The 25,885-nt window shown below is 33.5% G+C and overlaps 1 protein-coding gene and 1 long non-coding RNA gene across 2 annotated transcripts; both read left to right on the plus strand.

The window, feature by feature from the left end:
- The first annotated feature begins 11,432 nt into the window (after positions 1-11,432).
- On the plus strand, positions 11,433-17,843 carry LOC144963545 (trimeric intracellular cation channel type 1B.1-like). The gene is made up of 6 exons (XM_078897607.1): positions 11,433-11,506; positions 13,527-13,695; positions 14,730-14,883; positions 15,534-15,718; positions 16,403-16,490; positions 17,010-17,843. The coding sequence occupies exons 2-6, from the start codon at positions 13,566-13,568 to the stop codon at positions 17,371-17,373; spliced, it is 921 nt and encodes a 306-aa protein (XP_078753733.1). The 5' UTR covers positions 11,433-11,506; positions 13,527-13,565; the 3' UTR covers positions 17,374-17,843.
- A 122-nt stretch (positions 17,844-17,965) lies between these two features.
- Positions 17,966-24,505, plus strand: LOC144970622 (uncharacterized). The gene is made up of 2 exons (XR_013644999.1): positions 17,966-23,142; positions 23,814-24,505. It is a non-coding gene; the product is annotated as an uncharacterized LOC144970622 (long non-coding RNA).
- The last annotated feature ends 1,380 nt before the right edge of the window (positions 24,506-25,885 follow it).

Consider the following 25,885-nt stretch of genomic DNA (forward strand, 5'->3'; position numbering starts at 1 on the left):
TTCTTCTTAATATAAGACACTATATTTATAATATGGTTATCTGCTGTCCCAGCAAATATATCGTATCGTTCTATCTGTCTGTGTGTGTGTCTGTGTGTATGTATATATGTATGTATGTATGTATGTATGTATGTATGTATGTATGTATGTATGTATGTATGTATGTATGAATGTAGGCATGCATATACGATGATATGCTGGTTTGTATGTATGTCTGCATGTATGTATGTATGTATGTATGTATGTATGTATATGTGTTTGTATGTACGCTCATTTCTTTTGTATACACGTGTAGAAACAATGTGCAAGCGTGTATGTTCGTGTATGGCTGTGTCTGTATTTGTAAATGTGTTGATGTTCATACCATGAACCAAACTGAGCATTGTTTACCTCACATGAATTGCCTTTAATTTGGACAATAAAGATTATTATTATTATTATTATTATTATTAATATTCCTTTGTTTTGACTCAAAATTGAAGGTCACTCAGGATTTTATGAGCATTCTAGCTAATTGTTGTCTTAACAGTGTTGCGTTCAGTGCGTGCTATGATCAGCCAGACTTGATAATATCATCATCCATCGTGACTTGTGCTCTTGAGCACGTTGCCGGTCAGCTGTCTCCACAAATCACGATCCTCTGCAGTGCGCATGAAATCTGTGTTGCTTTTAAAATTACATTTGGCCATTCTTAGGTTATTTAAATAAGTCATTCTTTGTCTTCCTATAGCTCTCTTTCCTTCGATCATCCCAGATGTTACCAACTTTTCTATTCAGTCTCTTCTCCACACATGTCCCAGAAACCGTAACCAATAATATACAAGTAACAAAATATCCTCGCATGCTGATTTTTGGTAAGCTCGTGTACGTTTGGTGATGTGGAATGTCATGGGGGAAATTAGGCTACATTGTAGGGTTGAAGATTCCCTGTGAAAAAAGCCTTTGCAATTACATTATATCAAACCTATCAATAAATAAATGTAAAATCACTCAGGTAATTTTAATATAACGGATAGTTTTCTTTTTTTTTTATCCTTTGGAAAAACATCCTGATCTTTAAAGTGAAAAGTGTGACTTTTTAGAAATTTAATTTCCGTTTTACTGGCATTATGGTTTGGCAGCTTTGCTATAATAGTAGACATAGTTGAATGTCACAAAAACAATCTTTTGTCATAGTCTCATCTTAATATAGTTGATGTTATGTTATGAAATCATGCCTAAAAAGTGCTCAGCCAAGCAAACATTGGTAATTTACTTTATGAAATGTTCTGTTGTTTAGTCCAGAATAATCAAACTGAAATCAGCATTAATCCAAAATATTTATATTTGTATCCCTTCATGTGTTCATCTCTTGCCTTGACCTGTTATTGGAAGTTGTTCCATGTTATCCATTGCATTTCATCCTCTGTTATGACCTCAGACTCTGGGCGGGGTTCCTGACCTCCCATAGTGGGCAGGGAGGTACTTACTGTGTCTTCTATCCCCTTATATCTGTTTTCCAACATGCTTTCTGTCTTTGTCTTGGAATGAGATTACTTGGTTTTGTCCTGGCACTGGCCGAAATCCTAGCTGGGAGGGAAACAGTCAAATGCATAGTTATTGTTTTTGGAGATGATATTTTTTTCCTTGTAAATCATCTCTCTGTTATGTATTATTATTTTTATTTTGAATGTATAATGTAAGCATTTGAGTGTGTTCCTCTTTGTTGGGTTTTGTGCTTGTGTCCGGATGAGACTTATAGGTGATTTCAAACTAAGTACATTGGTGGTATGCTCTTGGAATCTACATCTGTTCCCATTTGAACCAATTCCCCTTTGTCTGCCTTATTCTTGGATGCTTTAGTTGTAATTCTAGAACTTTTTACTATCCCATTTTCTTCCTTTTTACTGGCGCTGATATGACCTTAATGTGTTGCAAGCGCCGTAAAACCCTTAAAAACAAACAACATGACCTCAGACTGAATGATAATAAAAATATTTTTGCCAGTCCCTCTTTCCATATTTTGTATTTTAGGTCAAAATGTTATACCCAATTTCCATTTATTTAATATTGATTCAGTTTCTCATTCCTGTATTAAATTTACAAAATTTCGAAGTCTTATTTTTATATAATTGTTATTTTGTCATTCCGCAATTTGCTCAGTAAAGTTGATAATTTTATTTCATAAAGAAAAATATCAAACTTTTATATATATATTTGACCTTTACCTCAATCTGTTATTATGCCAAGATGAATCAGACATAGCTGCCAACCAGTACGATAAAATCATACTAAGTACGATTTGGCCAATCCAGAAAAAGAAAAACAAAAACAAAAAAAAAAACTAATGCTCACAGCAATGCAGCTGTCTTTGCTCTCTTCAGGAACTCTGAGCTGAACTCACTGTCATAGCATGGAGTGCTATTAGACTTGACAATGAGAAGTCCTGAAAGCATGTCTGTGCTCAGGCTGCCCTGAAGTCAGTTTTATTTTTCCTCACTTGACTCAGAGTTCCTGAAGAGGGCAAAGACAGCCACAAAGGAGGCTGTTAAGCCCAAGCCTCAGTAATCTGCTTCTGTCACCACCTCCCCATCACTTATGCCTACCCAGTATGATGATAAAGGTAAGCTTCTCTTAGTATTACAGTTCTGACCATTCTAGTACTTAAGTACATTAATAAATATGCCATTTAAAGACAGGAATTAGGCGTCCGCGCCGCACCGCGTATAATAATACGTTTTTGCATTTTGAAAAGTTGGCAGCTATGATCAGATGATGAAAATAAAATTTTATGTGAAATTCATTCAGTAACGGAATTTGATTAAGTTACAATTTAAGAAATAGCACTGGTTCTCATTAGTAAAAGCTATCAATTTAATCAAGTTTCATAAATTGGACTTGAAATTCAATTTTTAAAACCTGGTCACCTTGACAAAAAATATATTTGTTTGTTTTGGAGTTGTTTGCTTGCTCATGTTATTTTAAAGCTGGTATTATAATTGATTTTTTTGATTTTGTATTTAACAAAATCAATACAAAAGAGAAGTAGGTATCTAATGATTTCAGAAGGCCATAGCTTGATGTATACAAGACATTGGTAGGGATCTTTCTGCACTTATTAATATGTCCATTGTCTCTTTCCATCTATGACTTTCTGTCTTTGCCAGGAATGAAATCAATTGGTTCGCACAGACTCTAGCCAAAGTCCCTTTTCCAAATTGATGTGAGCTTGTGTAATACACTATTTATTTATTTATTGTTAATCATCTCTCTTAGTCTTAGTGAATATGTATTAAAAGCCACCTTAATGGAGGGTCTCCATTTTAGAGAGGATTCTTTTCTTTTTTTTTTTAAATATTTTATTATTTTTTAATATTTTTTTTTATTATTTTTATTTTTTTATTTTATATTTTTTATTTTAAAAGAAATTATTATTAGAGAGGATCCTTTGCCAACTCCTGAGAGAGATAAATTTAATCAGACTCTTGTTACCCACATGGGTTGATTAGTCTCGCTATTCATTTCTGTTGTTTCCTTAAAACTTTCTCCAAAAGTACTATAAATTGAACCAATAGTATAATTTCTTTCATCAAAACATTCAATTGGCCCTAAGGGGGTATTGTAATTGAGATTTTGTGCTGAATTCGAATGTCGCTTTGTCTCAGCTTATCATTCCCCATGCTGCCTCAATCAAGTGTCAGCCATTTTGTGACGGAAATGCGAATGTAGCCTCCGCGCCGAAAGAGTTGAGTCTGCTGACATGTGACAACTTAATAAACAACATATTCGAAAGTTTATTCTACAGTGTCAGAGTAAATTGACTCATCTTATTTACTGACATTGTCCCAACGATTGTATCAAATTTTATTTGGAGATAAAAATAACAACAAAACATCATCTTCTACCATTCATCCCAATTAAGCGGTTCTTCAGTTTGCTTTAAGTTGTTGTACTTTACACACTAGAATGTAGCAGTTTTTAGAATGGCATTTATCGATTCACTCTATGATTTTCCAAATAATGCAAAAATTTTTAATTTAAATTTTATTTGTTGGTATTTTTTTGTTTTTAATTTTTTTTTTTTTTTTTTGGGTGGAGCGGAGGGGGGGGGGGGGGGGGGGTTGTTTTATTCTCGTTGTTTTTTTTTTAGTTCAATTTTTCATTTTGCTTTTTTTTTTTTTGGGGGGGGGGGGTTGTTTGCTTTATTTATTTTTTTTTTGTGTAATGTTTTTAAAAATTGTGTTTACTCTGAAAGTTAACTGGCTGCCGAGCTAAAATATGGATGATGCATGGCCTAAAATATCTTTAGGCTAAAATAACGAATTGCAGGGTATGTTTCAACTTCTGATTTGTCTCTTTGTTTAAGTATAAAGAAGTTGGTATTTTATTTTACCTATAATTTCCTAATTTTTACAGCTGTGTCATTAACAGTCCCACTGCAGACTTCTAAACCGTAAAAGGCTGTCTTTAAAAAAAATAAAAATTCATGTGATATCGAGGACAAGTAGACTATCTCATAATTTAAAAAAACAACAACTCATATTTCCAATTTCAAAAAAAAAAAAGCCAAGGTTTGTTCTGCTTACAATGTCAACGCTTCATGTTTAAAATCTTTTAGTCTTTAAAAAATGAATAATTATTTTTTTAAAAAAAGAGGTTTGATATTTAAATAAAGAATGGCATCCTAGGATAACCCGCTTGTCCTGAAATGGACTGTATGTTTTTTTTTTTAATTGAAATGAATATCAAATGAAAGATATTATAAAAATGAACAAATTATTGACTTATTGTTCGTTGTGTTAAAAGATGCCTATGTTTGTTTTTAAAGTTTTTAAATGCTATTTATTTATTTTTTAAAAATAGATTGTTGATTTATCATTCCAACAGTCAACTAAAGTAATGCTATTGATTTTTTTTTTTTTTTTTTTTTTATTCTGTTGTTTTTTAGGATATATTTATATAGGGTGCTTGAGTTTGCCAGAGTTGGAAGGTGGGAGGGGACTAAACTTCCCCCCCCCCCCCCCTGGGTGGGGATCCTGACCTTCCATAGTGGGCAGGGAGGTACATGCTGTGTCTTCTATCCCCCCATACCCGTTTTTCAATTGTTACCTGTCATTGTCTTGGAATGAGATTACTTAGTTTTGTCCTGATACTTGCCGGAATTCCTTGGCTGGGAGGGAAACAGTCGAATGTATAGTTATAGTTTTGGGAGATGAATTTTTTCCTTGTAAATCATCTCTCTGTTATGCATTGTATTATGTTAAGTTTACATATTATATTATATGATTGGTAAACATTTGAGTGTATTCCTCTTAGTTGGGACCTGTGCTTGTGTCTAGATGAGACTTTTAGGTGATCTCAAACTAAGTACTTTGACGGTGTGCTCTTGGAATCTACATCTGTTCCCTATTTGAACCAGTTCCCCTTTGTCTTCCCTTTTCTTTTGTGCTTTAATTGTAATTCTAGAACTTTTTACTTTCCCATTTTCTTCCTTTTTACTGGCGCTGATATGACCTTAATGTGTTGCAAGCGCCGTAAAACCCTTAAAAACAATAAAAACAAAACTAAACTTCCCCCTCTCTGCTGGGCAGGTCTATTACTTTATTTTTTACCGCCTTTCCCAAATTTTGCGCCTTTTAAGGGGAAAGGGGTAAAAAATAAAGTTATAGAGGCTGTGATTTAGAGCAAGAATGAGACTGCGTAGTCTTACTTAGGCTCTCGCTCTTCTTTTTTTTCTTTTTTTTTTTCCAAGAAGGAAATAATCATCAAATGAAGAAATTGCTGTTTGATCCACCTGTTCGACCTCATTGCAGTTCGCCTCCTTTATTTTCCTGGGTGCTTGTTAATTCAAAGGACAGATCAGACTATAATTCCATCACCTTCCTTTTTGACTGGCTTCAAAATGTTCCATAAGTGAAAATTCCATGTTTCGTAAAACCCCCAAAAGCAAAACAAATCATTAATTAATAGATCTAGTTTATATAAATCACTATTGTGTTGACAAAGAGATCAAAAAGAAAAGCGACAAAAACACAAACTAGGTGCGTAAAAAAGGTTCTTCAGTTTTATGAGTTAAGGGATCAACCTATTGAGCTATCTGGCTATCCAGCTGCTAAAATAAAAAATCACCGAAAACTTTTAAAATAGACCTATTTGCCTTTTATGTTAAAATATCTTCTGGTTTCCACAATGATTTGCTTAAGAAATATCATGATTGCCTAAGTGGATATTCATATTGTTTTAATTTGAAGTGTTTCACCTTCCTATAATAAAATCAACTTTTAAAAATAATTTAGATGTGACCTTTGCCAAAGTTTTCTCATGTGATTATCACAATATTATAACTGGGTGGGGATCCTGACCTCCCATAGCGGGCAGGGAGGTACATACTGTGTCTTCTATACCCTTATATCTGTTTTCCAACATGCTTTCTGTCTTTGTCTTGGAATGAGATTACTTGGTTTTTACCTGGCCCTGGTCGGAGTCCTGGCTGGGAGGGAAACAGCCAAATGCATAGTTATTGTTTTGGGAGATGATATTTTTTTCATTGTAAATCATCTCTCTGTTATGTATTATTATTTTTATTTTGAATGTATAATGTAAGCATTTGAGTGTGTTCCTCTTTGTTGGATTTTGTGCTTGTGTCTGGATGAGACACTTGTAGGTGATTTCAAACTAAATGCATTGGTGGTATGCTCTTGGAATCTACATCTGATCCCTATCTGTTCCCAGTTCCCTTTGTCTTACTTTTTCTTGGGTGCTTTAATTGTAATTCTAGAACTTTTTACTATCCCATTTTATTCCTTTTTACTGGCGCTGATATAACCTAAATGTTTTGCAAGCGCCGTAAAACCCTTAAAAACAAACAAAAAACAAACAATATTATAAAGATGAGGTTTTATTGATATTTGTTACAATAAAAAAACGGGGAGGAAGAAAGGAAATAAAAATCTTAATGATGACCAATCGTCTCACAAGTGGTATTATGTCGTGATGAACTAGGAGCTGAAAATTGAATTTATCGTCACATCTTTAGCACTTGGGCTTAAATCGTTTTCACTATAAGGGAGAATAGATACCATTTCTTATTTATATTGTAAAAAATCAAAAGTTCGTATTTCACATCTCAGGGTCCTTTTCATCTCGATATAATACCGTTTTGAGACGATGGGTCCCAATGTTTATAAATGGATTTGTAGTTTATAATAATACTGTTTTGAGACGATGGGTCACAATGTTGATAAATGTATTTGTAGATTATAATAATACCGTTTTGAGACGATGGGTCACAATGTCCATAAATGGATTTGTAGTTTATACAATCTGTTGTTGTTGATTTCAATTTCATTAATTCACCCGCAATTTACAAACTCATTTTTAGTTACGACTGTCACGACTGATAGTTTACAAAAGAGCAGGTATCAAGATTTATCATTCATTTGATTAAAATGTGTCTTATTATGAAAATATGTCATTGTCTCATTATTTTTTATTCACAATTTGAGATCAAACCGTCTGGGTGGGGTTCCTGACCTCCCATAGTGGACAGGGGGGTACATACTGTGTCTTCTATCCCCTTATATCTGTTTTCCAACATGCTTTCTGTCTTTTTCTTGGAATGATATTACTTGGTTTTGTCCTCGCCCTGGTAGGAGTCCTAGCTGGGAGGGAAACAGTCAAATGCATAGTTATTGTTTTGGGAGATATTTTTTTCCATGTAAATCGTCTCTCTGTTATGCATTGTTATATTTGTTATTTTGAATGTATAATGTAAGCATTTGAGTGTATTCCTCCTTGTTGGATTTTGTGCTTGTGTCCGGATGAGGAATCTACATCTGATCCCTATTTGTTCCCAGTTCCCCTATGTCTTACTTTTTCTTGGGTGCTTTAATTGTAATTCTAGAACTGTTTACTATCCCATTTTCTTCCTTTTTACTGGCGCTGATATAACCTAAATGTGTTGCAAGCGCCGTAAAACCCTTAAAAACAAACAAAAACAAAATGTACTGTAATATTATTATTTTACTTTTGTTTAGAATATCATGTGTTGTAAGCATTTGAATGCATTCCTTTTAGTGGGATCCTGTGCTTATGTCTGGGAGAGACTTTTAGGTGATCCCAAACTATGTACACTGATAGTGTGCTCTTGGAATCTACATCTGTTCCCTATTTGTCGTGCCTATTTATTCTCATGTGCTTTTAATAACGCTAGACTTTTTTTTTTTATTCCTGTCCTATTTCCTGTCTTTTTATTGGCGCAAGTGCCGTATAACCCTTAAAAGCTTCGTGAATTTCCTAGCACGCTGCTTAAAAGCAAACAGTTCAACTTTTGCTGGGGTCTTTTTTTTTTCTTTCCTCTTATTCATTCACCTATCCAATGTGGCTTTCGCACCTTGTCCATGGATGCAACTCGGGCGACGCGTATACATTGGCAGGTCTGGCAACCTAATTGTTAGGGCTCGTTGCTGTGGTGGAAATGCTCTCAAACCAACGCAAAATAGTGTTCATTACAACAGTGATAAAATTAGGCCCATAAAAAAGCGTTATTTTAACAGACCTGTTGATATGTACACCTGGGACTTGGGTATTTGGTTTTGCTCAGGCCTAAACTGCGATTATTCACCGGAATGTAAGTCGGAGAGAGAGAGAGAGAGGGGGGGGGGGGGGGGGGGTCACTGCTGATTACATTGTTCTAATCCTGTTGCTGTTTTCGTCTCATTTGTTTGATCGATTTGAATTCTTTAGGCCACAACGACGTGTTCATGAATGCAGGTCTGACATCCGAACGCAATTATGGGCCTGGTTTAACATTGTTGTATTGGATAATATTTTGCGTCATTTTTTGAGAATTCCATTCCAACAATGAGTCCGTGATAATAGATTATCAGACCTGCAACTAAATATACGTCGACCACTCATATTCTTTTATAAAAACAAAAGACTAACATTCATTAATCGGCGATGCATGACAATCTAGTATTTTGATTTTGTGTTTCACGCACTTCATATTATTTGATCGAACAACGAGAGAATGAATGGATGAACGAATAAAATGTAAACTCAAAAAAAGGTATCAAAGGAAAGAAATTAATCAAGAAGTAAAGAAATAAATGAATTAAAAAATTAATGAATATAAGTAAATGAATAAATAAATAAATAAATTTTTGTTATTTATCAAGGAATTTACCCAATGGAAACCGTACGGTGCTCTTATTGGTTAACCAACCAGCGGCCTCGATGAGAAAAATATCCGCCATTTTGATGTTGGCTGGGAATGGCGTTACTATAGTAAACAAGCGCTGATCGGCCGTTCAGGAAAACAAGTTGCTGCTCGCTCGGTTAACTCAAAATTATTCAAAACGATCTCTCTAAAATGATATAAATGTCAATTCTTAAGGTTTTCTTCACGGTCAAAACCACACAACATTCTATTAATGATTACGTCCGAGGCAAAAAGGAATATTGACAGGTCGACCGAGAGTTGAACTCGTGAGACGACAAACATCAATGCGAAGTGTAGCGAGAGTCAAGCTATTGTTTGTCTTGTCCTATTCTATATAGAGAAAAGGATAAATAGTATAGCCTCGTGTGTGAGTGGTTGCGTGTCATAGTCTTGTTTTTAATAATTGTTTCTGTAGTGATGACTCTCTCACACTCAATTTCAATGCCGAACGAGGAATTCCCGCACACAAGAAAGGGGAATTGGGGTGGTATTTGGCATACATATTGTATAGTATCTAGTTCTAAATAGATAACTGATTAGAATTATATTATGATTTATAAACACAATGCCAAATACAATTCCGAAGTTTCCTTATTTCAAATGAAGTAAAGCTCCAAAACCTAATGGTAGTGATTGTAGTACTGAGTGTTAGTGAGGTGATGTGGTGTTGGTGGTGGTTGTAGTTGTAGTAGTAATAGTGATGATGATGTGGTGGTGGTGATGATTGTAGTTGTAGTAGTAGTGGTAGTGATGATGATGTGGTGGTGGTTGTAGTAGTAGTGGTAATGGTAATGATATGGTGGTGGTGGTGGTTGTAGTAGTAGTGGTCGTGATGATGATGTGGTGGTGGTGTTTGTAGTAGTAGTGGTAATGATGCGGCTATGTGGTCTAGTAGTATGACACTCGCTTCCGGATCGGAAGGTCCTGGGTTTGAGCCTCGCGCTCGGCGCATAGTTGAGTCCTTGGAAAAGGCTCTTTACTCACATTCTCTCACCGTACTCGGGTGTAAAATGAGTACCTGGCCGTTAACGAATTGTCTTTGTCCGAAAAATTGTAATATCGCCTAACAGGCGTCATGTCCCGTCCTACATGTTAAATGTTGACCAAGGACCCCTTGTAAAGCGCTTTGAGCACATTTAGTAGATATTGCACTATATAAAGCTCAATAAAAATAAAAAAAATATTTCAATGATGATGATATGGTGGTGGTGGTTGCAGTAGTAGTAGTGGTAGTGATGATAATGTGGTGGTGGTTGTAGTTGTAGTAGTAGTGATAGTGATGATGATGTGGTGGTGTTTGTAGTAGTAGTGGTAGTGATGATGATGTGGTTGTGGTGGTTGTAGTAGTAGTTGTAATGGTGATGATATGGTGGTAGTGGTGGTTGCAGTAGTAGTGGTAGTGATGACGATGTGGTTGTGGTGGTTGTAGTAGTAGTGGTAATGGTAATGATATGGTGGTAGTGGTGGTTGTAGTAGTAGTGGTAATGGTAATGATATAGTGGTGGTTGTAGTAGTAGTGGTCGTGATGACGATGTGGTTGTGGTGGTTGTAGTAGTAGTGGTAGTGATGCTATTGTGGTGGTGGTTGTAGTAGTTGAGGTAGTGATGTGGTGGTGGTTGTAGTAGTAGTGGTGGTGGTGGTTGTGGTAGTAGTGGTAATGATGATGATATGGTGGTGGTGGTTGCAGTAGTAGTGGTAGTGATGACGATGTGGTTGTGGTGATTTTAGTAGTGGTAGTGATGATGATGTGCTGGTGGTGGTGTAGTAGTAGTGGTAGTGATAATGATGTGGGGCTGGTGGTTGTAGTAGTAGTGTTAGTGATGATATTGTGGTGGTGGTTGTAGTAGTAGATGATGTGGTGGTTGGAAAACACATTACAGGTTATTATAATACATGATTACACACATTCTCTAACTTCATTTTTTGACAGCTTCGTTGTGCCATAAATATACGCAACAGTTCTGAAACATTTTATTGTGGATTTTGATATTGTTTGTTGTTTTTCTTGTGTCGTTATGTTGACATAGATACCGAATGAATGGAAATTACTACATTCTCAGCCAACAACAAAATGGCGCTGAATGCTTTCATTGGTGGACACTTTTTAGGCTTCGTACGTATTCTCATTCGTTTAATTCTATGTTATTTATATAAACTTCCTGGCAATCATTTTGTAATCGATTCTGGCAACACTGGGTCATAGGTCATCCTACTGACTTGACACTTGACTCTTGACTGCTAGACACGTCGGTCGAGGTTACCACAAACGAAGTGCTTATTCGCAGTTTCAACAATTTTTTAAAGGTAAAATGGAAACGCCAAGAAAAATAAAAAGGCATTTATTTTTGAAATCATTTTTGTCATTATTATTGGGGCATATTAATCCGATAACTTGAGCTTAGCTTTGCAATTTGGAAGAGCTTTAACTTTATTAGAAGGCTCGTATTTAGTATGTCCATCTGTGCCTATTTCACCAATAGAATAGTGCTAAGTCGAAAAAAATCATAAATAAGAAGTCGTAGTCGTAGATCGTAAGTTGACGCCTCCTTTTTTTTTTTAGGCAAAACAGGAAAGACAAATAAAATATTTATAAATTGATAAAGTAGAGATTATCCTTTGTTATAAGGTATATTAATATTACCCATTATGTTAACCAAATAACACAGCTCATGTCTGGTCTGCTGCAGATCATTTTCACTGAAGAATCGGCAGCTTACTTTTAACATGTCTCAGTGAAATTGAAGCAAACGTTTGCCGTTAGCCGGGAGAGTAGGAAGATAACCCAAAAAAAAAAAATAAAAAAAAAAAAATAAGATAAATATATATATATATATAAAATATATATATATATATATATATATATATATATATATATATTATATATATATATATATTTATATATTATATATATATAATATATATATATATATATATATATATATATATATATATATATACAATCAACTCGAATTCAACTTTGAAAAAACAAAATCGAGACAAGCAACAAGTTTTGTTTTTTTAAACTCTGAATGGCTTTTATCTCTCTCTCTCTCTCTCTCTCTCTCTCTCTCTCTCTCTCTCTCTCTCTCTCTCTCTCTCTCTCTCAATAAGCGTTTATTGGCAGTCGTTGTTATGAATTATTCTTATAGATATTTTCCTCTTCTACCATTACCATCATCAAGCCAACCAATTGTCTCACTTACCAAATTTTCATATTAGTTTTACTCGAGTGTTTTGATATTTTTTTTCCCCACAAACAAATTCTTTCACTTTCACGGTTGAATTTAATGGTTTTCTCTGTGTGATATTTCGAAAGAGGACATTATTCTTAAAAATAAGTAGAGACTAGTTTCGTCTTGTTTTGACCGATCTGATGAAAATCTTAAATTGTATTCAAGATTTTAAAATCTCTCAAGAAAGATGGCACAGTGCGATACAGTATCAGACCCATAACATACTGACCAAGTTCTCAGCTCACATCTGCGTTAGGTTATTTTACTGTGGTGTATTTGAAAAAGGCCTTTTTTAACGAGCAAAAACATTCAGAATGAAGAAATGTTTTATGGTTTGTCTTAAACTTGTTGGATTGATATGACTGATACTACACTGGGTGATCTCTCTATAATGTCTCTAGAACCAGAATAAGGAAGGATTATCACATTATTGTCTTCCACACATTTTATTTGACCTCATTTGGGAGTGATCTGTTGTTGTCATATCCTTGAAATGACGGGGTTCCCGACAACTCAGTTGGTAGAACATTTGCTTTACACACAAAGAGACTAGTATGGATCCCGGGTGCAATTCGAGATTTCTTTCTGATCCCCCTGTCCACCCAGCAGTGATTGGTTAGCTGGGTCTGATGGAAAGTGTTCATATGTTGCTTGAAAAACATATAATGAAGACCAAGTGAACAGGAAACTACGAAACTTAAATCATTGAACGAGTATTGATGATAGAGCATATTTACATTCGAGTGTCACCCTTCAAGGACTAGAACTCTCATAGGTACGTAGGTACCTTGGTGTGTATCAGTGTGGTGTCTGATTACATAATTATAGTCTGCAAGGGTATGTATCAACAGAAAGTACTTTGCTATATTCTAATGTCCCATCCAGATGGTAGCAAGCATGACTATTGTCTGTGCATTATTATTATTATTATTATTATTATTATTATTATTATTATTATTATTATATTGTTATTTGTTATTATTATTATTATTATTATTATTATTATTATTATTATTATTATTATTATTATTATTATTATTATTATTATTATTATTATTTATTAATAAAGTTAATTTTTCTTTTTTCCCCAGGCTTCGCACAGGGAGACATAACTAATTGTAGCAGCCATCATGGATGAAGTATACAAAACACTAACACTATTTGGGGAATTTTTCATGAATGTTGAGTTCTTCCCTTTTTTCTTCATAGCAGACTTTAGTATCAGCGCAATGGTTGTACGAGATGATTCTATTCAGTTAGGTGAGGATTGAATAGAAAAATGCTATAAATATTTTGTTCATTTTAAACACAACATTTTTATTTTTAAAATTGACTCCTTTTTGTTTTTGTTTTTTGTTTTGGTAAATACATATTTTAAAATGAAATAATTCATCCGTAGAAAGGGTTTTCTAAACAGAAGTGTCTTTCTTGATTTTGAAGACAAACTATCACATTCCCACGCTTTTCATTGTGGTAATAGTTTTTAAAAAGAAAAATGAAAAGCATGTGATGATGAACAAACATTATTTTCATTGATTGTAGAACTGGTAGTTGATGTCTGAGATGGATTTTTGCTTATTATCACGAAAAAAAATTGATATATCATTGATCTTGCAACACTGATCAGGGAAACAAAACCACTTTTCATTTAGCAGCTTGTGGAGAGGAAAGTTGAATTGAAGATTACTTGTCAAGTGTAAAAATATATTCATCATGCCAACTCTCCTGATTATCTTTACTTACTAATTCAAATACAAACTCTGTGTTTACTTTCTAGATAGCTATTATTAGAAGCCTCTCTTGCTAATCCACCATGTATTACTCTATCTTTTAAGTATGCTACCTCCCACATCTATGATTCTATATCTTTAGAAACTAAAAAATTACAATGTAAACAGTATATTTTAAATAAGTATAATTAGGGCTAGATTTTCGATATTCATTTTCCTGTTTGCAATCCATTGTGCAAACCTTTGAGTTAGTTTGTGCGTGTATTCTATGTTTTGATTTTTGAGTTAGGATTCTAAATTGCTCTGCTTTAGAGCATTTGAATATGAATATTAGCAGTATAAAAGGAATGATGATGATGATTATTATTATTATTATTATTATTATTATTATTATTATTATTATTATTATTATTATTATTATTATTATTATTATTATTATTTATTATTATTATTATTATTATTATTATTATTATTATTATTATTATTATTATTTATTATTATTATTATTATTTATATTATTATTATTCATGTATACTTATATGTTCTCGTTTTTATATTTACCAGGTCCCAAATTTCGACAAAAGCACCCTTTTACTTCCTGGTTATGTACAATAATCACTGCCTTGTCAGGAGCATTCATCGCTGGTTTCTTCTTTGCGCAACCTCTTCTTGATATTCTGCAACAAAATCAATTGATTTTGCTACTAACTGCAGTGTGGTAGGTTTATGTGTCTTTATTTTATTTTTTTATAATTTAAGAAAAGCATGTGGATAACTCTAGTCAACTAAGGTCACAAAATTTTATTTTCACTTGTGAAACTTTTTTGGCTTATGTCTTTGTAATGTCACTTTGCGATAATATAACAGAGACTTCAAGGTTAATTTCTATGTCATGTAGAGACTTATCCTAAAACAATTTATAAAATATTGAATCCAGTTTGCTTGGCAATGGAAAGCTATCTTTTTGAATAAGATTAGCTCATATTACAAAGTTTTAAGTATTCAAGATAAAATTTTCTTTTATATATATATATATGCTTTCCATCAGCATTTGCCCCCCCCCCCCCCCCCCCTTTTCAGTCAACTTGTCTACTGGCTCCATATCTTCAGTGACCTTCCCCCCGTTGTGATTTCCCTACAGTGTCCATCTATCTAAGGCCTGTTTTCGGAATTGCTTCCTCCTTCATCCAGCAAACGGTGACAAATCCATCTCCATCTTCATAATTAGTTTCAAAGGGGGGGGGGGGGTTCATTTCAGCTTTTTAATCTTTAGATTGTTTTAAAAAATGTTCTAGATAGATGTCAAAGAAATGAGTTGGAGTGCATAAACCCACAAATAAATTTTCCTGATTAAATCTTTTTCACTAGGTATGCCGTCAACTATTCTCCATTTGACATTGTATACAAGGTAGCAAGGTTCCCATTTGTCATCATCCCACTTTCCTGCATTCAAGAGTGTGTACGTTTAAGATTTGTGTACCTGGGAGTCCTTGAGGCTGCAAAACTGTATCCAAAAGCCCCACTGATCATTATGCTTGGGGGAATTATTAAAGGTAAGTTAGTTTGTAATTTTGAATTGACATGCATAATCATTTCAAAGAACAATACGAAGTAGATCAATAAAATAGCTGCATACTGTAAGAGTCAAGCAATTTCAATTTATACAGTTGTGAATATTGTGAAAAATGTGAAATATAGAAAATATTTCAAATTAGAAAGAAATCTATTTTTATTATCTGAACACAATGGGATTACAAAATACAAAGACTGGAAATCAACTATTAATTATTAAATAAAAGGGAAGTAAATCATTTCTTGGGCGAATCCTTAAGGAGGAGCAAGATGAAATAGGAAAAGAAATAGCAATTAAACCCATTTGAGGAAACTTCGAGTGGTGGATACTCATGGAAACAACTGTAGAAGATGACCAAGGGAGGAATCAGATGGTAAAGCATCATCAACATTGATGGCCTATGCTCTGCTTAGGGTGAAAGGCTATAGTTGAGTTAAATCACATTTAATTTTTCATCAGTATTTCCTTTGTTTCCTGTTCTTACTTATTTCAGGGTGTAGTATCATACAATATTAGCTTTCCAGACTTACTTGAGAACATTCACGTTGTAAGTTAGAGATTTTCAAGTATTTATTTGTGACATTTGATGCACATTTATTTTAATGATTCTTAGAGCTCCTACATATCCTCTAGTTATACCTGTGTCATTTTAATTCCCTCGTAGGCAATGGCTATGGCATACTAAAAATTGTCGAACGCCTTATCAGAGGACTGTGGACACCAAAGACAAATGAGTTTTTGGAATTATCATAGTAAGTTTTTAATTCATCTCTTATATTTGCATCATTCAAGCAGATGAAGAAAAACAAAAATTATGGTGAATCGAAGTACTATTGCCATACAATTGGTCATGAAATGTCTAAGAATCTTACTTGGAGGTGTGGAAATAAAATATTCTTTCATTTCTTTGTATTTATTAAACTCGTTATATTTTTATTATGCGATTATACATACTCACAAGCTCGTACTGTTATTTGGCACGATAGAAATAACTTGTGTGAGTGATAAATAGAAAGAAATGCAAAAATCATATATTACAGCATAAAGGGAAAGAAAACCACAAAATACTTTCACAATATTATATAAAATGTATACACATATTTTGTACAAGCTTTTTGATTATATTGGTACAAGAAATATTTGTTCATAAATAAGGGAAGCAACATTGGATATGACATGTGTTCAATATAGATGTAGTTGTTATAGGTCTCTTCTTTTCTAATTAGATTTCGTTTTCCCTTTAATAAAGAATATCTTGTTTTCATCTTCAGCTTTACCAAATCGGCTGTGATGGCTAGCTTGGTGTTTCTACTTGACCACTACAGACTGCTTAATGCTCCCATTGAGGTTCTGTATCTGACTGTTCTAGTGGGATTTGTAATTGGCCGCCTTATTCTTGTGATAGCAGATGTGGAAGATCCACTTTCTCCCATAGATGCCCCTTTTTGTAGATTATTCTTCGGGAGCTGGGAAGAGCCCAAATCTAGCACCAAGTCATGTCTGGTGGAGACAAAGGATACAGACCAAGGGGATGGAGATGTAAACAAGAGCAATAATAATAACAACAACAACAATAACAATAACAAGAAGAAAAGTGGAAGTAGTAAAAGGAATGCTAATAAGAAAAAGGATTAGATGTACATCACCAGCGATTCTAAAAAGTTTTAAACAAAAAGAATTATGACAGCTTAAAAAAAAATAATTTTAAAATATTAACCAAGGAGCGTTCTATTTTAAGATATTCATTCTTTTTTGCAGCTGTTATACTCATTTTTGCTCAATATTTTGATAATCCACTGCATCTAGAAGCTTTGTGTTCACATTTAATTATCAATTTGATAACTTGAAAAGTTAGGTTGGAAAAGAAGGTTGAAATCATTGTGATAAACAGAATATTAATTGACTTTTGTTGTGGATTACCTGACAATCTTAGAAATTTCCAGAAACACTTAGGAATAATAATGAACAACATGGACAGATTGAATATTTTTATTAAGGTGATAAGTTCATCAGTTTTGATTTGATTTAAAATGTCGACATCACTCATACATATTTCAAATGAAGGTTTTCGATCATCAATTTTTCCCCCTCGGTTTTTAGTTATTTTAAACATTTTGATATCAGATGAATATATATATATATATATATATATATATATATATATATATATATATATATATATATATATATATATATATATATATATATATCAAGTTTAAGTTCTCAATGTAGCATGCCTTGCTACTTTTTTTAAAAAGAGGAAGGCAAGGTGATTATTACTTCAGCTCAGTCTAGACTGAACATCCTTTATATAGACATACATGGGGAAAATGTAGTTATTGTTGATACAAAATAGATCAAATTCGGGTCATAAAAGGCACAACATTCTGGTGACTGTCATCACAAATAAATCATACAAAGCAAATTCCTGTCACACTGGTAGTCATTCATTATTTTTGGTATTCTCGTGTATGTGAAAACTGCATTGACATTGTTTGTTGTCTAATATGTCAGGTAGTATTTCATTCCATTTGTATTTCGCTCAAAGAAATATAGCTGTATTTGTATGTGTTTGTTCTTGCAAATGGTTTAATGGTATTTTTCAAAGTGGTAAGCCTGTTTAGTATCTGTTATTTGAATTCCTGAAATGGTTTGGGCAGTATGTTAATGGCTGAACGTTTAAAAATTATTTTTTTTATTGTTTTGTGAAATAGTTGTATTCATGCAATTTATTTGCAGGGCTGAAGTCAGATAAACAATTTGATAATTATATTGTTAATGAGTGTTGTATGATTAATCTTTCTTCAATTACAACTGTGCTTGAAATATTAGATAGAGCATCTAATCAACAACATTACTGTTTTCTGTTAATAACTGAGTACAATTGATTGACCGTGAAAGCAAGGGAAAAAAAACCAGTTACATCTCTATAAATCAAACACCTCCGTTCCCAGCATTTTATCTGGATCACTGAGACATATGGATAGATGAATCAGTCTTTAAAGTTGCATATGTAGTTTTGATCTCGGACTGCAGTAATCTAAGCCTATCAGCGCAACAAACAACAAAAGGACATTCCTGCTTTTATCGTTTGCCAATGTGTAGTTTATTAGAATTGTTATATTTATGTATTTAGAATTATTTTTTGACCTTGGTCAAAAGAAGATCATCATTGATAGCCAGCTGTTTTCTGGTAACAGCATCTTCCAGGTCTTTGTGCTCAACACACTTCCTATGAGTGTTGTTTAATGTTTCTGTCACACTCACCCATCAGTCCTTTTCTTTTATGATATCACTTAAAGTTGATCTTCCAATGTCAAGCTGCCCTTAAAATGGTATTACTTTACAGTGAATTAGATGCTGACAATCAAATTATAGTCAAAAACATTAAACTTGGGATAAGTTTGCATGTCTGATCAAGGAGAATGGATATAGCCTCGTAAAGTGTGAAGTCCCAAAATTTCATATTTCTGATCATTTTAACTTAAGATTCAGTTTTACTCAAGCACTATACTGGATTGACACAGTGGTTCACAAATGGAAACTGTATTCCTAGTGAATGTGAATCATGAGAATGATAAATATTAATTGCTTTGTGAAATATTGAGCTTTTTTCCTCGCTTTTTTTTTGTTTTTTTTTTTAAACCATTTTGCATAGATGGTGATGGGTATTTTTGGTTGGTACCACAAATAATACTTTGAATGAAATTAATTGTATTTGATACTGTTTATTACAATGTAAAACCAGAAAAAAATAAGATTTTTCTTATACTTCTCCTCCTCCTCATCGTCTTTCTTCTTCTTTTTTCTTCTTCTTTGATACAGCTTATTTTTAATTGATGTTTGATTTTACTATTTACAAAATTCACATTCACCATTGATTTGTTGCACATTGTTTACTTTCCTTTTTTTGTTTACTAGATATTATTGATTCATTATTAATTGGTCTGTTAAAAGGACAAGTGAGCTTTCCGACATATGTAAGTCGTAGCCCTTCAGAGCCATTAGGCCCAAGGAGCCGAAGTTTATTTTGTCTCTATAGCATGGGACACAATAGCCTGGTTGGGGTTCTTGATCTCCCATAGTGGACAGGGAGGCACTTACTGTGTCTACTACCCTATATCTATTTTCCAAGTTGCTTTCTGTCTTTGTTTTTGAATGAGATTACTTGGTTTTGTCCTTGGCTTGGAGGGAAACAATCAATTGACAAATGTGTAGTTAAAGTTTTGGGAGATGATATTTTTTTTTCATTGTAAATCATGTCTCTGTTATGCATTGTTATACTTGTTTTGAATGTAAGCATTTGAGTGTGTACCTCTTAGTGGGATCCTGTGTTTGTGGCCGGGTGAGACTTTTAGGTGATCTCAAACTGAATACACTGATAGATGCTCTTGGAATCTACATCTGTTCCCTATTTGAACCAATTCCTCTTCGTATTTCCTTTCTTGTGTGCATTTAATTGTGAATCTAGAATTTTTCTTCTCTTCTATTTTCTTCCTATTTACTGGTGCTGATATGAATTAAATGTTTCGCAAGCGATGTTAAACTCTTAAAAACAAACAGACAATGGCAATTGCTAGCTATCCTTTGGATAGGACACTATTCTATTTCAAAGTACCTTTTACCTGATCTAACAGTACCAGCTACCCAATCACTGCTGGGTGTAGTGTACAGGTGGGGGGGTCAGAAAAAAATCTCTAATACACCTGGGATCAATCTTAGTCCCGTTGCGTGTAAAGCATGCTCTACCAACTAAGCTATTGGGAACCCCTGCATTATATAAAGGTTTTTCCAAAATCTGTCACTATATTAAACCTCATATTTAAAGATAGTTCAGTTTTTATAAAAGGGTTGACATGAAACAGTGACATTGTCTGTTGAACGAAACTTGACTTGGACATCTTTTTTATTTTAAAGTAAGAGAAAGTGAACTCATGCATTTTGAGAAATTACAGGATAGCTTACATGTCTTTAAAACTATTCAATTGATTATTCAAGCTACTGAAAAATGAAATATGGTTTATTATTATGCGATGCATCAATGACAGCTGATGATAATCTATACAATACTCACTGCGTTCTAACTCTCCAAATTTTCAAAACTACAAAACAGCACCTTGGGTCTGAGTGACCTCCCATGAGCATAATTTGATTTCGGCACACTCAGATTCTTGTACGCTTTTTGGCTTCTTCCAAGAGATGTGTTAAAATACAGTGAGTACTGTATTATTTCAAAATTTTAAGTGGGCAATGGCTAGCTAGCGCTACAGTTAGAGGCTCTTCTACCCTTTAGTTTCCTATGTCTCCTTCTAAGTGATTTAATCTTTGTCTTGGAATGAGATGGCCTAGTTTTACCTTGGCTCTGACTGGGATCCTTTACCTTGAGGAAACAATCGTATGGAGAGTTGTTTTGTTTTTTTCCTGTGATACATATTTATTTTATCAGTAAGTTATCTCTCCTTGTGATTGAATGTTTTTATCTCTAGGCATGGGTAGATAGCTGCTATTATTAACTTGTTTATTTTTCCTAAATCAGTTTCTCTTTATCTTACTTTTTTTCTGAATGGCCTATGACCCAAGAGTGCTGCATTGATGACCTGAATGGAACTGTTTGGTCTCAATTTCAGCCCATAATTTTTTTTTGAGTAGATCACAATGAAATCAACAACATGACAGATATGATTTAAGGTCTCTTATTTACAATTTATAACAGTAAATTGATTATCATACTCTTTACATAGAAAGAAATATTTTGCTCACTTCAAGTTTGATCATATGTCACTCTAGAATATCTATCAAGATGGGGCGCCAATCGCTTATTGTTTCTAAATTTGGAATACACTAGTCACACGGTGCTACTAAAGTAGCTTATCCAAAAAGGTATATATCTACATGGGGCCCTGTTTGTTTTATACCATCCTCTTTTTTAATCATAGGTGCCGATATTACTAAAATATTTTATTTTGTCTCAAGCCTCAAGCCATTATATTTAAAGTGAAATCCATTCCACATAGTACCAATGATTTTAGGACAAATTTCATTAATTATATGCAAATTGACATGAATAATTCAATGCCAAAATCTTTCCCACCGAAATCCATCTATTTTTATAATCGATTTTATAAGAGTATTGTAACAAATCCGTTTTGAATAGTTATGTTTTACAATATATTACTAAATGTTGTTAATGTGGGGGTGAGATGGCTGAGTGGTAAAGGCATTGTACTGTGACCTGGAAGGTACTGGGTTCAAGCCCCTGCTTCAGGCATTTTCGTTTTTTTTTTTCCTTGGGCAACATGATTAACCCCCAATTTGCTCACTTTTGACAACATGGGTGATTCCTGTTTGATACCAGATGTTTGTCTGGATGGGGTTCCTTACCTCCCATATTGGACAGGGAGGTACTTAATGTGTCTTCTATCCCCCTATATCTGTTTTCCAACATGCTTTCTGTCTTTGTCTTGGAATGAGATTACTTAGTTTTGTCCAGACCCTGGCTGGATACCCTAGATGGGAGGGAAACGGTCAAATGTATGGTTAGAGTTTTGGGAGATGATATATTTTGTTTTGTAAATCATCTCTCTGTTATGCACTGTATTGTTTTGTTCACATATTGTATATGATTTGTAAACATTGGAATGTATCCCTCTTAGTTGGGACCTGTTCTCATGTCTGGATGAGACATTTAGGGTGATCTCAAACTAAGTATTTTGACAGTGTGCTATTGGAATCTACTTCTGTTTTCTATTTGAACAAATTCTCCTTTGTCTTACCTTTTCTTGGATGCTTTAATTGTAATTCTATAACTTTTTACTATCCCATCTTCATCCTTTTTACTGGCGTTGATATGACCATAATATGTTGCAAGTGCCGTAAAACCCTTAAAAACAAAAAACAAACCAGATGTTTGTTTGATGAATAATGAATATTCCTTCATGGAATGCTAGGTGATGGTACATAATAATGCTGCACTGCGTAATTTTTATGTTTTTAAAAAAATTGTTAATGTTATTGTAATGATAATGTAAGTATTCTTTTCAATTTTGATTCTTGCCATAGATTATGTCTACAGCTACTTACGATACAAGACCAGTGTCAGTTGATGACTTTGAATGTTTTCCGAGTGCCCATGGTTTTATATGATGGGGTTTGTTTTAGATCAAGACTGTTTCATTTATTGTTTTCTTTAAAAAGTATATTAATTATTCAACGTTTTTAGTAGAGGTATAATTTTTTTTTTTATCTTATGGATGGTTGTTATCACCGATGTCAAAGGATTTTTTTTTAAATCTTAATATTATGTGCTTTGATGAAATGTAATCAGACTTTTTTACTTTTAGATGCAACTCAAAATCATATAAAGTTAGATTTATAGCCAAATTTTCTAATAATTTTCATTCAAAGGTGCAAAACTGGGTGGGGTTCCTGACCTCCCATAGTGGGCAGGGAGGTACATACTGTGTCTTCTATCCCCTTATATCTGTTTTCCAACATGCTTTCTATCTTTGTCTTGGAATGAGATTACTTGGTTTTGTCCTGGCCCTGGCCGGAGTCCTGGCTGGGAGGAAAACAGTCAAATGCATAGTTATTGTTTTGGGAGATGATATTTTTTTCCTTGTAAATCGTCTCTCTGTTATGTATCATTATATTTGTTATTTTGAATGTATAATGTAAGCATTTGAGTGTATTCCTCTTTGTTGGATTTTGTGCTTGTGCCCGGATGAGAATTATAGGTGATCTCAAACTAAGTACATTGGTGGTATGCTCTTGGAATCTACATCTGATCCCTATTTGTTCCCAGTTCCCCTATGTCTTACTTTTTCTTGGGTGCTTTAATTGTAATTCTAGAACTTTTTACTATCCCATTTTCTTCCTTTTTACTAGCGCTGATATAACCTAAATGTGTTGCAAGAGCCGTAAAACCCTTAAAAACAAAACAAAAACAGATCATGTCTGTTTCATTTATTGTTTTCTTTAAAAAGTATATTAATTATTCAACGTTTTTAGTAGAGGTATAATGGGGTTTTTTTATCTTATGGATGGTTGTTATCACCGATGTCAAAGGATTTTTGAAGGTGCAAAAGATATATAAGGTTAAAACAGTTACGATACTTAATATGTAATAGTAAGTCAGTTTAATTGATGGATGTAAACGGTTGCATAGAATCTTGCAAGGTCAATGAGCCTCATTATGATTAAGGACAGTTCTCATTATTTTTAGAGACTTCTCGAATGCAAGGAATTATTAGCAATTAATCATGGCAGTATTAGCAATTAATTTGTAAATGTTTAAAATCTTTATTCTTTTAATATTCACGTTGAATCCGAAGAGTTGGTAAACTAGGAAGCCTCGAGTTTGTGGGGATGTAATGGCAATGAGCAAATGTGATACACCATCTCAAAATGGTATGATGTCGGGATGAACTAGGTACTTTGTTAGCAACAGTTACAAAACTCAGGGTTACTTATTTTTCTTTATGCCACAGAATAAATAGAATTTCTTGCATTGCAAAAGACCCAAAGTTCGTATTTTTTTTAAAAACTCTAAATTCACTTTCCAGGGTCATATTCATCCCGACACAATATATCTGTTTTGAAAGAGTGGGTGACAAATGTGATTCACCACCTCTAAACGGTATTATGTTGGGGTGTAATAAATGGTGGAAATTGAATTTGTAGTCAGAGATATGAAATCTTGGTTAAGTCTTGTGTATTATTGAAGAAGAATGGGTATCGATTCTTAAAGTGTACACAAAAAAAAATAAAATATATATATAATATATAAATATATATATATATATATATATATATATATATATATATATATATATATATATATATATATATATATATATATATATATATATATATAATGTAGTTTCCTGTCTCTGATTACTTCAATTTATTTTTTTTTTCATCTAGCTCACCCCAACCGACCTGTACTTATTTGCAGGTCTGATAGTCCAAATTGTTATGGTCTCATTGTTGTAATGGAAATACTCTCAAACCGATGCAAAATATTGTCCATTACAACTTTGTTAAATCGGGCAGATGCACCTACTAGAGTTCACCTCAACATATATTGAATGAAGGAGATGAGTGACATGCAAAAATAACAGCTTCAACTAATAAAATACGTAATATGCCTTGAGATACTTTTTTGGGTGGTCCCTTTTTAAAGCTGATCTATTTTATTGGTTTGATTGATCACATTGAATAAGACTAAGTCCACTATATTTCTCTAAGTTTCCTATGTTTTACATTTCACATTTCCTTTTGGATGAATAAAGTACATTATTATTATTATTATTGAGCATCGTTTGCCCAATAACGGAATGTTACCCATAACTTGCCTTTTCAAAAAGGACTTCCTCTTTGTTTTTGTACTTCTTTGTTGAGTGGTGCTTTTTGATGCCTTTATCGCCATATGTTATATTATATACATTTTATAATATGTCTGTTTTAAATACACATGTTTTGATATTTTGCTCACATTTCATGTGAATTGTTTTCCTTCACGAAGTGTATTTATTCATTGCATTAGGGAACAATATTATCCTTCTCTAAATTGACAATAAAAGCATTTTTAAATACATAGCATCATCATCTTACGCTTTGTTTGAAATATGTTTTATCCATATCATCATTGTCATCATCATCATCATCATCATCATCATCATCATCATCATCATCATCATCCATCATTCTGGGTGGGATCATCTGACCATGGTGGAAAGAGAATTCACTTGCTGCTGTGCGTCTTCTACCCCCCCCCCCCCCCCCCATGTTTTCCCTTTCTATGTTGCTCTCTGTTTTTGTATTTTTGGGTTGATATTGCTCGGTTTATTTCCTGATCCTGGCGGGGATCCTTAGCTGGGAGACATTCAAGTGTATGGTGCCTTTTTTTTTGAGAGATGTTTTTTTTTTTTTTTCATATAAAACATCTCTCTGTTACAATTGTGTTCTATTATCATTTGATTTGAATAATGCATAGTGTACTTTGTAAACATTTGAGTGTTTCCTTCATAGCGGGATCCTTTGTGTCTAGATTGTTTTTTTAGGTAATAATATCAAAATAGGCACATTGGTGGATTGATAATGGAATCTTTGTTCCCTATTTAAACCAGTCCCCCCTTTTGTCTTCCTT

This window comes from Berghia stephanieae, chromosome 1 (assembly GCF_034508935.2).
Source record: "Berghia stephanieae isolate SIO BIC M18660-M18661 chromosome 1, UCSD_Bste_1.3, whole genome shotgun sequence".
NCBI lineage: Eukaryota > Metazoa > Mollusca > Gastropoda > Nudibranchia > Aeolidiidae > Berghia > Berghia stephanieae.

Coding starts and splice junctions, on each gene's coding strand:
- LOC144963545 (XM_078897607.1), top strand. CDS start 13,566: ATGGATGAAGTATACAAAACACTAACACTATTTGGGGAATTTTTCATG. Junction 14,884..15,533: donor TTGCTACTAACTGCAGTGTG/GTAGGTTTATGT, acceptor CTTTTTCACTAG/GTATGCCGTCAACTATTCTC. Junction 15,719..16,402: donor GCTTGGGGGAATTATTAAAG/GTAAGTTAGTTT, acceptor ATTCCCTCGTAG/GCAATGGCTATGGCATACTA.